The 15,942-nt window shown below is 40.9% G+C and overlaps 1 protein-coding gene across 4 annotated transcripts in view; it reads left to right on the forward strand.

The window, feature by feature from the left end:
- MSI2 (musashi RNA binding protein 2) overlaps positions 1-6,261 on the forward strand; it is a 389,780-nt gene extending 383,519 nt beyond the window's left edge. For all 4 annotated transcript variants that reach the window (XM_033847266.2, XM_033847265.2, XM_033847267.2 and 1 more), the window contains one exon: positions 1,207-6,261. In XM_033847266.2, the coding sequence (XP_033703157.1) occupies positions 1,207-1,248 (42 nt within the window). In that variant the 3' untranslated portion in view covers positions 1,249-6,261. The remainder of the gene's footprint in view (positions 1-1,206) is intronic.
- Positions 6,262-15,942: the final 9,681 nt, after the last annotated feature.

The raw sequence follows: 15,942 nt of genomic DNA on the forward strand, positions 1-15,942 counted from the left end.
AAGGGAACTAAGATTCCTCTGAGAGCAAGGCAGACTGATGTACCTGAGAACGTTGGGGATGGAAAGTGGCACCAGCCCTTTGTAGAATCAGTTGATGAGGGGATTGAACAACTACCAGCGCTTCTTCCCTCCCTCCCCTGGAAGTGGAGGGTGGTGTAGGTTTCCTCCCATCTCCTCCCCACACCCTCCAAGGCCTCTGCAGCGTGTCCATGGGGGTCGGGGGAGGGCCGAGGCTGCCCCCAGCGCAGCCTCCCTCATCCACCTTTAGGACTCAGAAGGATGGAATAGATGAGAGTGGAGGTAACCACCTGCCCCCTCCAAAGTGATTAAGTGGGCCAATCGAGTCACATGGCCGCACCAAAACACACACTTTGTCCCCAATAGAGGTGACCCTCAGACATTTGGTACCATCCATGAAGGAGGGGCCCAGGCTCACAGTCATTCAGGCAGATTCGATTGGCAAGTCTGTGAATCCCGGGCCTGTTTTTATTTCCTAGAACCAAAGCTGGTTATTTGTTGTGAATGTTTTTATGTGTCCTGACCTTGAGTCTTTGGTATGTAATAGGATTTTTTTTAGTAGAAATTAGCATTTTCAGTTATTGACAGTCATTGATGGGTATCTCATAAAGACAGAAGTTTTTAAACATTAAGCTTTGAAAACAGAAGCTTAACCAGAGCTGCCCTCTCCCCAGCAGCAGGCGTGGCTCCGATGTCACAGCTCAGGCTGTGACCCCAGTCAGCGGTTAGCCTGGCCATTTTCCAATGTCCTCAGTAGCCCAATGTAGCCATACTTTGAAAGCTCTAGTTAAGCTGGGACGAAGTGAGAGAGTAGCATGGACATATATACACTACCAAATGTAAAATAGATAGCTAGTGAGAAGCAGCCGCATCGCACAGGGAGATCAGCTCGGTGCTTTGTGACCACCTAGAGGGGTGGGATAGGGAGGGTGGGAGGGAGACTCAAGAGGGAGGGGATATAGGGATATATGTATACATATAGCTGATTCATTTTTTTGTACAGCAGAAACTAAGACAACATGGTAAAGCAATTATACTCCAATAAAGATGTTAAAAAAAAAGAAGTGGGAAAAAGATAAAAAATAAAAAGTTGGAGTAAATGGTATGCTTGCCTGACATTTCTTCTTTCTTCTCCCACCCCCACTTTTTGTTCTCTTCTGGACACCCTCGACCTTCTATACCCTGCAGAGCATACCTGGATGTCCAGGCAAGACTGGGCGAAGTTTCTGAGTGGCCCTTTGTTTAGGTGATGTCATCAGACCTGTTCCCCCACCAGCCTCACTCCCCATCCCAACCAGAGATGGCTCACTTCGGATCGAGGGTTGACTGCATCTCATCATCTCATGAATCTGCTGTAATATAAGACAACAGCTTTTAAATGTGTATATATCCCATGATTTTGGTTTTGTTTTATTTTTGTTTTTCTTGATGGTTTCCCTCCCTCTTCTCTCTTCCCCCTTCTCCTTTTAAATCTCTTCAGATCACATTTGGTAGTGATTTTGACTTAGTGCAGTAGTCATATAGCTTTAATATCTAGTTAAAAGCTAACCATAGTATAATTGTTATATTAAGGTATTATTTTTTTCTTAAAAAAATTTTTTTTTGCTTGTTTTAATTCTGTTCTCACTTTTCAAGGATGCTGAGATGGTAATATTACTCTCAATATTTTGGTACCAATTCTGAGACTGTATGAATTTTCAGGTGGAATTTGAGCACACACAGAAGCGAAGTTGTGAAATATGGAGCGGGAGGTGGGCGTCAACTTTCTACTTTGCATTGTACAAGAAGTGAGATGTAGTAGGCTAATTAACAGACTATAGCGGTTCTTTTTTGTGCTGTCTCTTTGTTAACCTATCTATTTTCGGCAATAAGGTAAGGACGACGATGTTTTGAGTGTCCTCCTTTTCTATAAGTGCTTTTTTTCTGTTGAAAGAGGTGATATTATAAGGTTTTTTGCAGTTGTGAATTCTAAAAAAAGAAATGTTGTAAATACAATTCCATTAACTACATAGAAACTATTAAGAAAGAGAGAATCAAAAATATTTTTGTGAGGGAGTCGGTCCCCGGCAGTTTGATGCTCTGTGGATGGAGGAGGGGAGTAACAATAAACCAAGTCAGTGACTGAGACCGAAGAACACCCAGCTGCCAGGCCGACCCCACGACAAGTTAGAACACTGGTTAGCTCCTCTTGTCTGTGTGATAGACCTAAGAACTGTATTAGTGTCATACCAGCATATTAACCTCTCGTCTGTGCACAGCTTCCAACGTTACCGTCTAGTTAGATTTTTATTTAAAATATGAAAAACTGCTTTTCCCAAGACGTTTTTTAAAAACAAAGCTACAATTTTAATATTTAACATATTTAATGTTTCAAAGCACACCTGTTTGGCTTGGGTGGGGCGGGGTGGGGGGACATTCTTTTTCAGTCTTAATTTTTAAATATTTGATCATTTTCTATCGTCCAATCATTTCAGCACCTCCAAAGGTCCCTAGGACACTTTGCCTCTCTTCTTCCCCTGTTCCCCATCTGCCCCCAGCTCTGGGGGCCCGTGGGCCAGGAGTGGATAAGCCTGCATTAATGAAACCTTTTCTCCATTCACTTTCTATTTACCAATTAGGAAAGCAATCTTTCGGTTTTGTTTCTTTTTTTTTTTTTTTTTTTTTAATACCTCAGTGCTGCAAGTATCACCAGAGAGGCTATGGAAGAATTTTTTTTTAATTTATTGTAGATGTAAACAGAATTTAAAAAAATAAAAAGTATAAACATCGCTGCACTGTGACTGGTGGGAAAAACTGACCGTTTCCTGTTTGCACATGTTGAACATTTGGCTGTTATAATATATGGTCCTCAGATGGGGAAAGATACTTATGATGAAGGATATTTTTTAATTTAACTTTTTTTTAATGTTGGTCATAGGTCGGCAACAGCAACTATAGAAGTACAACTCAATAGATGGCATTAAAACATATTGTAGTGTGGATATATATTTTTTTCTTTTTTAAAATGTGATATTGACGTTTTATTAATATTTTTTAAATTGTTACGTTTATAAATTTGGTACTTAAGGCACAGCCAGTATGAGACACTGAATGCGACATTTATTATAAAGAGCTGCTGCACTCCTATTTTTATAAATTTTACTAACAAAGTAGACTAATGTAGACATTCACAGACATGGTAGGGTAAAATCATCTTCAAGCAAAAGGCTCCAAAATGCTAACTCAGAAAGAAAGAAAAAAAGCCTTTTTCAATTTTAATTAAACAGCAACATTTTTTTAAAAAAAAAATCACGTTCTTTGTTTTTTCCAATAAAATGTTAGGTTGTTTGGTGAGGGGTTTTTTTTTGTTTGTTTTTCTTTCTTTTTTTATTTCCAAACAACCAGGCTAAGTAAAATGCTGGGCGCTTTTAAAACATCAAAACTTGTTCAAGTAATAAAATAACAAAATAGAAGTTTTATTTAAAAAAAAAACAAAATAAGAAAAAAAAAAGAGACAATAAATTCCCAGAAATTCAGTGTCTAGACTAGGGAATTTAATTACTATTTTGTCCATGTTGATGATGTACTGTACTACCCTTCCTTTCTCTGCATCCCCCATCACCTCATAGAAGACTCTTTGTTGATCATTGTCTGTTAATAATGTATAAAATGGCTATCTTGTAAGCGTGCTGTCCTGGTACTAGTGTAGTGACTTTTTTTCTCCTCTTTCTTCTAGTACATATTGATAGGTATAAGGTAATTAAGGTTTAAAAAAATTAGACATAGTTATTCAGATTTAGGACCAGTAAGGATAGAACTTTCTCTTATTTATGAAAAAAATGCTAATAATTTGGGGGCAGTTTTTTCCTTTCATTTTGTTTTTCAATTTCAAGTTTTAATTTTATTTCTGCTGATCTGATGTGGTTTCAGCTAACCCAAGGTCTCACGATGTTCAGATGCCGGTAGACTCTACGGCGTTTTGTAGATTCCCACCCCACCCCCCAGCTGTGAAGGGGTGTGCCATACTACCTTAAATGCTAACGCTAGATATGCAAAACTGGATTTTTTTAATTTATTTTTTAAAAGAGGAAGGCATGGTATATTAAAATGATTTTACTAAGAGAAAAAATATTTTTTTAAGAATGCTCAGAAGAAATTGATAATCTGTGTGAATATGTTTTAGATGTTTATAATACCTTTTGAAGAGACCCAGTAGCCCATAGCACAAATCTCGTGGAAATCTGATATGTTTTAATGTGGCTACCTAGGTTAAGGTTCACGTTAGTCCCCCACTCATCTAGAAGTCCATTTTGGAAGATTTTTGTAAATTATTTTAGCACTGACGTTCAGCCTTGTCTTTGTTTCAGTTAAGCTCAGTGGCGAACATGGGAACTACCTTTCACCTTCCCTGGGGGAGAAACCCTCTTGGCTGATGGCTTTTCCCCGGAATCATAAAGTAGCCACCGGGTGACTTTCTGGCTTCTAGATCCATCTGCCTGGGGCCCCCAAACTCCTCTCCTCCCACACAGAGGAGAGTGAGTTGCGTAAGCTCCTGGACCCATTCCTGGTTCTACCTGGACGTGGAGTTGGTGGGGACGACCAAGTTCCAGGTCTCCTCTCCAGGAGCTTCCACCCACCTGGCTTGTGGCCTTCCTCACACCCACTGGGAAAACCAAACAGCCTCGCTCTCTATCCCAGTCGCTCATCGGCTTGATTCAAACGAAGTCCCAACAGGCCTTTATGTTCCTATCCTTCATAACCTTCATCTTAATTTGAACTCGTAGCTTGGACTTTAAGGTAGCATGGCTCTATTGCTGTCGATTTAATGTTTCACTGCACAGCAATTCACAGCCAGTGAATGTTACACACATCTTGCTAGACTAGTATAAAAATCATTGGGTAATTGTTGGTTCTAATGACCTGAAAGGTGTTCAGTTTTTGTTTTCAATTTTGTTTTGTTTCTTGGGCTTTTTTTTTTTTTGGTTCTCTTTTCATTTGGGGATTAAAAAAAATTTTTTTTTTCTTTTTTTGGTTCCAAATAGAAAAGCAAAACCTATTTTGATCTTTAGTGCAAACGAGGGCTAGGGACTTAGCCACCACCCCACCACACTGCTTCATTCTGCCATTCACTCACTGCAGCATAATCAAGAATAAAGCAATATAGTTTACTATATTTTTTTTATTGAAGGTCAGCCATGCTTTCTGTATTATATTGCATATGAAATTGTTTACAAAAGAAACACTAACATACTTCTCTTTATCAGTTGGGAGTGGCGCGCAGGGACAGAGGGAGGCTGGGGGGTTGGGTGGGGCAGGGAAGAGTTTTTTGCTTTCTCTAATGTGCTCCACAAGCCAGGCTACCTGCCAAGGAAGGCTGAAGCAGGGTGGGGGGTGTTGAGAGCAGAGGGACAGATGCAGGCAAGCACATGGAAGAGAGATGCTGGCAGGCTTCCCCCATCCCCCTGGTCCAAACAGAAAAGAAGCAGAAGTCAGCTCAGCCCGGTCCTGGGCACCGACACTACACAAGGAGACGCTGTACGTTAAGCAATACTTTAATACTGTATATGTTTGTTTTCTTTTTCTTTCTTTTTTTTTTTTAACCAAAAAAAAAAAAAAGTAAGTAAACTAAAACAAAAATATATACGTAGAACCCACCCCTCTGGGGAAGCAACCTTAATCCAAACACTTGGCTATCAAATGATCAGAATGTATTGTCTCGGACAAGAGTTTGTTTCCAGGAGGCAGGGGCGTGCGGGGGGGGGGGGGGGGGGGGGGATGGGGACTGAGAGACAAAAGTTTCAGAGCCTTCCAGGAGGCTCTCTGCTACTGTATTCTGTACATACTGTACCATCCTGTGTGGAATCTGTGAGTGTCCTCTTGAGTAGCGTGGGCTAGCCAATCTGCCGTTCATGGTGTATTGTAAACTCGGAATTCCATATGTAATAGGATGCAAGTCTAAGCGTTTCATGTGGACATCAATGTATCTAAATAAAACTTTCCCTAGCACTGTGGCTGACCTCACCCTTACTTTTATACTTTAGTATGAAACTGATGACAACTTTGGTAGTGAGTATTTTTTTTATATATATACATATATATGTATCTATATATATATATATCTCAAGCATCTTTCAGGTCTTTGTGTGTGGCTTTCTTAAAGCCCTGTTGTAAAAAATTACTATGTGGATGGCAGTCTCTCACATCACAGATGTGGAAAGTATAATTTTATATTTGTATTTTCAAATAAATAAGTTTGTGAAAGGTTTCCATCCTCTACTGTGGTCCAGAAATCAATGTGTTTGTCTGACAAAAAAAAAATAAAATAAAATAAACTGTTTTGAACAGAGTTGTTTGGTGTTCTTTCACATGTGGAGGAGGGCTGGGTGGGGGGGAGGGCAGCTGTTGATTGGTTTGGGGAGGGTGTCACCAGTCATACCTCCCTCCTCTCACCCCTCAGTGAGAACACTGGTCACAGGGCCTCTAGCAGAGAAGAAGCCCTTTCCCTGTCCCCAGGGAGCTTGTGGACTTTTTCGTGTGTGTGTGTGTGTGTGTGTGGTGATTATTTTTATTTTTATTTCGTTGAAGTATAGTTGATTTACAATGTTAGTTTCTGCTGTACAGCAAAGTGACTCTGTTATATATATATGTATTCTTTTCTATCGTGCAACTATTTTTATGAAGCGTTAAGAGAGTATTGCAGTGGAAGAACAGGCGGAGAGTACCTCAGAACCCGTGCGTGAGCAGGAAATAAGCACCATGGTCCTGTGAGGTCGCAGGACCCAGATGGTGGCAGTGTGCAGAAGGAGGTGAGTGGCTTTCCGGGTGGCTGGCCTCAGCTAGTGATCAACAGCCTGCAGGAGAAGGCAACAAACCAACTTCCGTGACTCTTGAGTAGGGATTGAAGGGGTATAGGAGCCCGGCCTTTGCCCTCAAGGAGTTCAAAGTTTTGCCTAATGGAAAAAAATTTTGCAGCATCACAAAATTAAAGGTGTAGAAATAGATGGTATACGATACTTCCCACCTTCCCGCTCTATCAAATCGTTGGGAGAAAACAAAAGAATTGAGACACAGTTCTTTGAGGGCAAGTCCCAAGACCTGGCGGTAGCAGTCAAAGCATGATCTGAACCAGAGGGTTTCTTGGCTTTTAAGGCAGTTTGTAAGGGATGAAGTATAGGCCTGCAGCTGCTTCCTCAAGACCTTGGGTAAAGCCAGACTCCCCAGGGCCTGGACTCTGTGGGTCCCTCTTCCAATTTCCTGTCTCCTGCTTATTCCAGCTCTATCATACGGGCATTTCTGCTACTCAAAGGGCTGAGAGAAGAAGATGGAAGATTCCCCTCTTTATTTAAGGCTGGAGGTGGGAGAACTGGGTTCCTGGCCCACCTCTCGTATGTCCACAGGCAAAGCCTCGGCACTCTGCTGTGTTTTGTTACATTGAGGACAGGAGAGGAAAGGATAACCCTGCTGTCTCACAGAAATGAAAGACCAGTGAGAAGTTGAGAATTTCCTTCCTAGAATTCTGAGAGGAGTGGGGGCCGAAGACATGAAAAAGGTCATTTTCTCCATCCCCTCCTCTTGATTCTTCAGCTCTGAGAAGGGTAAGGCCCAAACCTAGCCCAGAAGCCTAAGGAGAAGGGGGGACACCACAGGCAGGAGCACCACTGCCTGTCTTATGTTTTCCTGTTCAAGGAGGGTAGGTAATTTGGCTATGGTCATGCTATTGCTGAATGGCAGAACTGAGAACCCAGGGCATCCTGCCCCTGGGTGCAAGCCTCTTAACAAATGTCAGTATCAGTGTTGAGTGTGCCTCGTTGGGGGTGGGGTGGAGGAGGGGACCCTCTAAGTGCCCACCTGAGCCAACGAGATGTACCCCAATAGGGGCAGAAAAATATCGATCACAGAGAAAACCAAACTTTCAGGGAAGAATAGTAAAAATACAGAATAGAAAACAAATCAGCAAAAACTTGGAAAAGGAAAAAGAAGAAACAACAGCGTTAAGATAAATACAAGCATAATAAGCAAAGTAAGGAATTTGATCAGGGAACCCATCATTATCTAATAAATGAGAATGGGTTGAATTTTCTACCATTACAAAACAGAGAGGTGTGTTTAGAAAAGCAAAATCCAGTAATGTGTTGTTACAGAAACTCACATGATTCAAAAAAAGCTGAAAATAAAGGGGTAGCAAAGAGAAAACAGGCAAATGTAAACAAAAAAGGGCAAGAATTGAAATGTCAATATCAGAGTGGTATTAACATTAAAAGCACTCAAAAGAATATTTTGTAATGACAAAAAACTCTATTAAAAGGATATAGGGGGGACTTCCCTGGTGGCACAGTGGTTAAGAATCTGTATGCCAGTGCAGGGGACACGGGTTTGAGCCCTGGTCTGGGAAGATCCCACATGCCGCAGAGCAACTAAGCCCGTGCGCCACAACCACTGAGCCTGCGCTCTAGAGCCCATGAGCCACAACTACTGAGCCCATGTGCCACAACTACTGAAGCCTGCACGCCTAGAGACCGAGCTCCAAAACAAGAGAAGCCACTGCAATGAGAAACCTGCACACCACAAGGAAGAGTAGCCCCCATTCACTGCAGCTAGAGAAAGCCCACGCACAGCAACAAAGACCCAATGCAGCCAACAATAAATAAATAAATGTATTTATTTATTTATTTTAAAAAATAAAATAAAATAATATAGGGAATTCCCTGGCAGTCCAGTGGTTAGGACTCCAGGTCTTCACTGCCAAGGGGCCTGGGTTCAATCCCTGGTAGGGGACCTAGGATCCCATAAGCCATACAGTGCAGCCAAGAAGACAAACAACAACAACAGAAAGAATACAGAGGTGATGAACTCTGTGCCTCAATTGCCAGAAGCACAAACATTAAATCAGAAACCAGAATTGCAAAAGGAGCTTGATAAAAATTAAACTATAACTATAGAGATTTTAGTACACCTTTCTCAGAACCAGACATTTTTAATAGACAAAAATAAAGACATAGAGGAATTGAACAATGCAAGTAGTAAAAAATCTGATGACCTATACAGCATCTTTAAAAAGAGAATGTACATTTTTGTTGTCTATCCCTATATACAAAAATCAATCCAATACTTGGCCAAAATAATTATTGTTATTTTTAATTGTTAATAATAATTATTAATACTAATGTTAATTAACTTAAACAAGTAGTAATTTTGTAGTCTACATTCCATTATCATAATCCAGTAAATTAGAAACAAAGTGTGGCTATAACCAATATAACTGCACAGTAATCAAGAAACAATTCTGTACATTGTTGGATCAAAGAGGAAAATTTTTAAAAATACAAACTGTCTAGAAAGCAACAAAAAGCACACATTATACATGAACATATAACATACAGCAAAAGGTGTCTCAGAGGGAAATGCATAGCTTTAAATGCCTTCAATGGAAAAATTGTATATTTTTCAGTAAAGGACCTTTTTATTCATCCTAAAGTAGCAAAACAGCATGTAAGAAACTAGAAGGATGCAACTGATAGAAGCTGAAAGCTGTAAAGTAGAAAACAATAAAGTCATCAAAGGGATAAATAAATCCAAAAGTTGGATTTTTCCAAACACTAATAAAATAGACAACTCACCCTAAATAAGAGAGGAAAGAGCAAAAATACAAGGAACAAGAAAGGAGACAACCACAAGTAACGGAGAGAAAAGAATACTTAATGGCAACAAATCTAAAAATTTCAAGGAATTAGAAAATTTCCCAGAAAATATAAATTACTGAAACTGGTGAGATATAGAGAGCCAAAGTAAATTTATTACCACAAAAGATATTGAAAAAGTAGTTAAAGATCTAATATTGAAATATGGACTGGGTACAAATGGGTTTACAAGTGAGTTTTATCTAACTGATAATTCCAATGCTAGTTAAACTATTTAAGATGATTTTAAAAATATGGAAAGCTCTCCTTTCCTAACATAGATTTGATGTCAAGACCCAATATAGAAATAAGACCAAAAATACATCTACAGACTTACAAGCTCAGATGCAAAAATTCTAAATACAACGTTAGCAAAGAAAATCTAGCAATGTGTCAAGAGTATAATATTGTATGACCAAGTAGGATTTATTTCAAGGTTGCAAGATATTTCAATACCAGGAAAGCTACCAACATCATCTGTTACATTGGCACACTAAAGGAGAAAAAAAATATGATCATAACAGTAGATGCTCACAGAGTATTTGAAGATACAACAGCTATTACTAATAAAACCTTGAAAAGTTGAAACAGAAAGCAATTACATACAACATAATAAAGTCTATTTACCAAACCCAACAGCAATTATCCTCAGCAGTGAAACACAAAACCAATTTCAATTAAAATAAGACCCTTGTAGAGGAGCTGCTATCACTATTAATATTTAATATTATCTTAGAGGTTCTAGAGAAAGCAATAAGATAATAAAATGAATCATATAAACATTAGGAGGAAAAGATAAAGATATGACTCTATTCCTAGAAATTGAAGAGATTCCAGTAAAAAAAAAACAAACAAACATAAAAATTGCTACTGAAATTGGTGTAAAACTTTGGTAAGGTGACTGGATAGAAGATAAATATACAAAAGTCAGTTGAACTCCTATCCAGTAATAAGTATCTGGTATTGGAAATAGGAAAACATATTTAGAGATAAACTATATTTAAAAAGTATACGATCTAAAATAAGCAAATTATAAAATATTATTAAAAGCATTAAAACAAGATCTGACAAAAATGGAAAGATCATATTCTTAAGTGGAGAGATCTAATTATAAAACTTCAGTGCTCCCAGATTTTATATATACTGTATTTAAAACACAATTCTAAAATTGTGTTTTAATTCAATTAAATTGAATTAATTTAATTGAATTAATTTAATTGAATTTATTAATTAAATTGAATTTAATTCAATTGTGTTTTAATTTAATTGTGTTTTAATTTAAACAATTCTAAAATTCTCACAGAATTTTTTAACTTGTTTAAATAAATCTTCATTACATAAAAGAATAAATGACTCCCAAATTGCAAGAAAAGTATTAAAAAGGATAATAATGTTACCTGTATTACTAGATATCAAGGCTTACCCTCAGTCACTTTATTCTCTTCAGTGTTGCCAAAGGTAAAGAAAAAGTCAGATAGATAAGTGGAACAGAATAAATAATCCAGAAATAGATCTTGGTATATAGAAGAATTTAATAGTGTATGATAAATGTAATGAGTAGTTTAATTCTGTTGAAAAAGGGTAGATTACTTAATATAGAGTACAACCATAACTGGCTTTTCAACAAGAGAAAAATAGAAGTTGACTTCCAACATACATTATTCATAAAAGTAAATTCCAGATGGATTAAGGATTTAAATGTAAAACTTAAAAAAAAATTCTTGCAAGAAAATCTACACCATTCATGCATAATCTAGTGTTTAACTTAAAGTCAGAAGCCCAAAAGCCATAAAAGAAAATATATTATAAAAACCTTTAAAACTAAAAAAAACTTAAACTTTGCATATGACAAAGAAACTTAAATAGCCCAATGACAGATCTGGGAAAAAAACATTTGTAATGAATGTAGAGGACAAAGGTTAATATACACAGAGCACTTATGAATTGACAAGACAAAGGTAACCCAATAGATAAATGGGCAAATGATAGGAAGAGGTGATTTGCAGGCAAGCCACCAAATGGCTCAACATATGAAGCATATGAAAACGTGCTCAAAATCACAAATAAAATGGGGAATAAAAAAGTTACACTCATTAATCTGATAGAAAATGCAAGGAGCTATATACCTACGGCTGTAAAATAAAGGGTACTTTTTATATTGCTGCTATATACTGCTGCTAAAAATGTGGTGTTTGGTCTTTTGGGGAAGACTTGTTCAGCCATCACTGGGATCTTGAGGGATATTCCCCATGTCTTCCTCATCAGGATCATTGAGATTGCCCAACCAGAAGTGCATTTTTAATAGCTTTCCCATCTTCTCACATCATCTTCCCTTTCAAGGTATTGTAATATGGAAAAATGATTATATATTATTTTCTGAATGTTTTGTACTCTGCCTTCCCTTAGAAGTAAGCTAAGCCTTCCCTGCCTCTGCTATTACAGCCTACAATATTAGAAAGACACTTTCTCCAAGATTCTTATCACTTCCAGTCGGCCAATTTTTCTTTGATGGTCAGAATTGATTACAGAGTGGCTAGACCACTCATCATTTCCTCTACCTCCTGGGAGATTAAACTGTTGGGCAAGTCAAAAGCAACAGTTGGAATAGATGCCTCTTTGGGGGCATCCCTCATCTGCCGATGCCCTCCACCAACCCTCCAAAGGTGGCTGAGGATCAGGGAAGAGGAGAGGAAGAGGCTTGTGGCTGCACCAAGCAGCCTGGCTTTCCTGCTTCCCTCGCCACCCCTCCCGCAGGTCTCTGGTTAATTGCTGTGACATATCGACAGGCACTCTCTGAGGAAAGAGCAGGCGAGCTGGCCCACAGCATCCCAGCTCAGCAATCATCGCTGATTAAAAACTAGTTACAGAGCAATGAAGATGGAATCTTGCATTAACCAAATGACCCTGTCCATGGCCAAGCCCAGATAGATGGCAGTGATTATGAGAGCATCACTTACAACGTCTGCACACGTTAATGGCTATTTGAATATCCGGGAGATTTACGGGGTAGTGACAGCGTTTGGCTGGTTGGGACTCCAGCTCTGCTTCCTACCTGTGTGTTTACGGGTTCCTGTGGACTCACAGCCTAGTCACAGCGACCTAGCTCTACCGAGCTTGTAGGTGGGTCTAATCTGAATACTCTGGGTTGTGTAAGGTTGCAACTTATCATATTGCCAATTTTCAGAGAATCTGAATTAGCTCAGCTACACTTAAGGCTGAAACTATCCCGAGCATAATTTAAGGTGCTTTGAAGTCTTGCACTAATCAGAGTCATGGCTGTGAATATCAGAACTTGATACTGAACGAGTATGAAAGCGCCCATAAAAGAATGAGGTGAAGGGGATTATGGAAAACAGTGCATGTGGCTATTTCTGTGAGAGCGCAGGAATTACTGTGTGTGTCGGGGGGCTGTGGAAGCGTGGGCTCATAGGAAGTCTAACTCCGCTAAGGTTGACACTGCCACGGTCAACACGTGACACTGTGAAAAGTCAGCCTTTCTCCCGAGCTCCTGCCCTCTCCCACACCAGCCCAGGAACATTGGGTCTTTGCCAGTTTAGGTCTCAGTCGTGCAGATTAGCAGTGAGGGGAAAACTGTCCTGCCCAAGAAAGGACCGAGCGCCCAAGACAGGATCCCCTTCAACAGATAAAAGACAAATGAACAGATGTGTAAGGTGAGGGGAGGAGAAAGACCAGAGCCCACAAGAGCTGGGTTTAGAAGGAGAAAGGAGGGCTTCCCTGATGGCTCAGTGGTTAAGAATCCACCTGCCAATGCTAGGGGACACGGGTTCGAGCCCTGGTCTGGGAAGATCCCACATGCCGTGGAGCAACTAAGCTCGTGCGCCACAACTACTGAGCCTGCGTGCCTAGAGCCCGTACTCCACAACAAGAGAAGCCACCGCAATGAGAAGCCCGCGCACCGCAACGAAGAGTAGCCCCCGCTCGCCGCAACTGGAGAAAAGCCAGAGCGCAGCAATGAAAACCCAACACAGCCAAAAATAAATAAATAAATAAAATAAATTTATTTTGGAGAAAGGAGAGAGCCGTGATTGTGATTGTGAGGTGTGTGCATGCATGTGCGCGTGTTTGCGTGTGTGTGTAAGAAATGGGACAACAGCACCTCCCTCGTTTGGTTGCTATAAGATCTAAGAAGCCCGCCATGCACGCTTTCTCTCTCTCCCTCGAAAATTTAAATAGAATCATCATTTGGAATTTTTTGAAACACTTCTGGAAAGATTTAAATTGCCTTTTGATAAGTTTTGACTGTAGATATTTCCTTGAATACACCCTCCGAGTGGAAATAGGGGCAGGAATTCAGGAGCGAGAAGGTCTGGCTTTTCCAGGGCTTTAAAACTGTGCCATTTAGGGCCAGAGACCCTCCCCTTCGTGCCCCCAGAGGGGGTGCCCAGCAGCAGGGTCACACAGACGGTGCAGGGCCAGCCTGGGAATTCAGCCCGAGAGCCACTTGAGCTCATCACCTCTGCCCTCACCTCTCACTAATCCAGACACGGGAGGAAATGAAGGTGCTCCATTGTTGGGGCAGGTGCAGGATGATGGGGCAGCTCCCGCCGCCCTAAGGACCGAGAAATGAATTGCTCCGGGTCTGAGTCGTAAGGGCAGCTGCATTTACCTCCGTTTGGCATCCTTTTTCCTCCACAGGAGCCAGGCCTGGGAAGCGAGACTGTGTATCCAAGCTGGGGCTAGAGCTGTGAGGCAGCCCGTGTGGGCATCTGGGGGCAGGTGACAGCTAAGGGCTCCATTACCAAAGGACCCAGTGGACCCAGCTCTGGGGATTGCAGGCCAAAGTGAATGTCTTTCTTTACCAGAGCCCAAATCCTACCCCTGCCCCTAACCCTAACACCTATCCGTGGTCTGAGCGCGTGTTGGAGGACTTTAGGGCCCACAGCGTGTATCCGTCTCTGCTGCAGATTGGAGACCTGCCGCCGATGCCCTCCCCATGCTGACCTCTCACCTGTGCTACTGCAGTAGGCACCGGTGTCCTCCCCTGTCTCACCCACCCCTCAATAGCTACCAGAGTGGCTGCAACACTATAAGCCTGCCTGTGTCACTGCCCCTCAAACATTTACTGCCCCCCACCCATGCCCTCCAAGAGGTTCTCAGTGTTGGCATTTGGGAAATTTGTGGGATATCTTGGTGGTCACAATGTTGGGAGGGCACTGCTGACACATAGAGAACAGGGCCAGAGCTGTGGATGCCACGATGTGTAGGACAATCCCGCATACGGATGACTTGTCCTGGGTCCCACACAATGTGGGTGTGGCCTCGAAGGGTCCACCAGGATATCCATGTAAATGAGAAACCAAACTATAATTATCCGGGTCTTTCATCTACTTTTGTTTGACAATCAGCTCAAAGTATGTTTTGCACAATTTCAGTACACCACTTTGACAGGAAGGCAACTACCACACAGAGGAGAGCAAGCTTTGCTTCATTCAGAACTTTACCAAGTGATTCACCCACCAATTCAGAGAATCCAGTCATCATCGATGGCCACGGCCCTCAGTCAGTCTGCACTTACAGCGTCACATTCACAGTGACTGCTCGTGTCAGAGCATTTGACCACTTCATTACATCCTCTGCCATACTCATTCCCAAATGTTTCCATAGAAAAATACATTATTTATTATAAATCACTTACCTTACATTTCTCCTTTATAAATTGAGCATTTTATTGAAGGTTTTTGAAGGCTTATATGTACATAATTGTATTATTTGAAGACGTTCTTTCAGGTTAAAGGAGGCAATTTTTTATACAAGGGGGGTAGCCTAGGTGTGGAACAACTTTCTTTCACCAAAAGTTGCAGTAAGGACCATATCTAAAAGAAGCAAAGGATGTGTATAAATGGGTAAATTCAGTAAGTTTGGTGTCTTGGTCATTCGATGAGATGGTTATGGGGCTATGAAGATGAGTTACTGTAAGGCCTTCCTGGCAAATGAGGGAATCAAGGTCTCTCTGGAGGAGTTTAACTAGAAATGGGAGGTAGGCAGAGAGACGCATCATTTAGCCATGAAAGTAGAGACCCAAAGAGAGTCTCGGGGCCACAGTTCATCTCGTTGGGAGAGGAAGTCTTACACTATAAACTTCAAGCGTTGCAGCCACGGGCAGGACATCTGCAAGGTGGCAGCAGATGCAGGGCTCTGAGCCCACGGATTTCTAGGATTCTCATCCTGCAGAGAGACAGGCGCGCCAACCTCTCTTAGTTGTCACAGTTAAACATTTGCTCCCACCAGACGGCCTTGCTCTGATGGA

This window comes from Tursiops truncatus, chromosome 20, assembly GCF_011762595.2.
Source record: "Tursiops truncatus isolate mTurTru1 chromosome 20, mTurTru1.mat.Y, whole genome shotgun sequence".
Lineage (NCBI taxonomy): Eukaryota > Metazoa > Chordata > Mammalia > Artiodactyla > Delphinidae > Tursiops > Tursiops truncatus.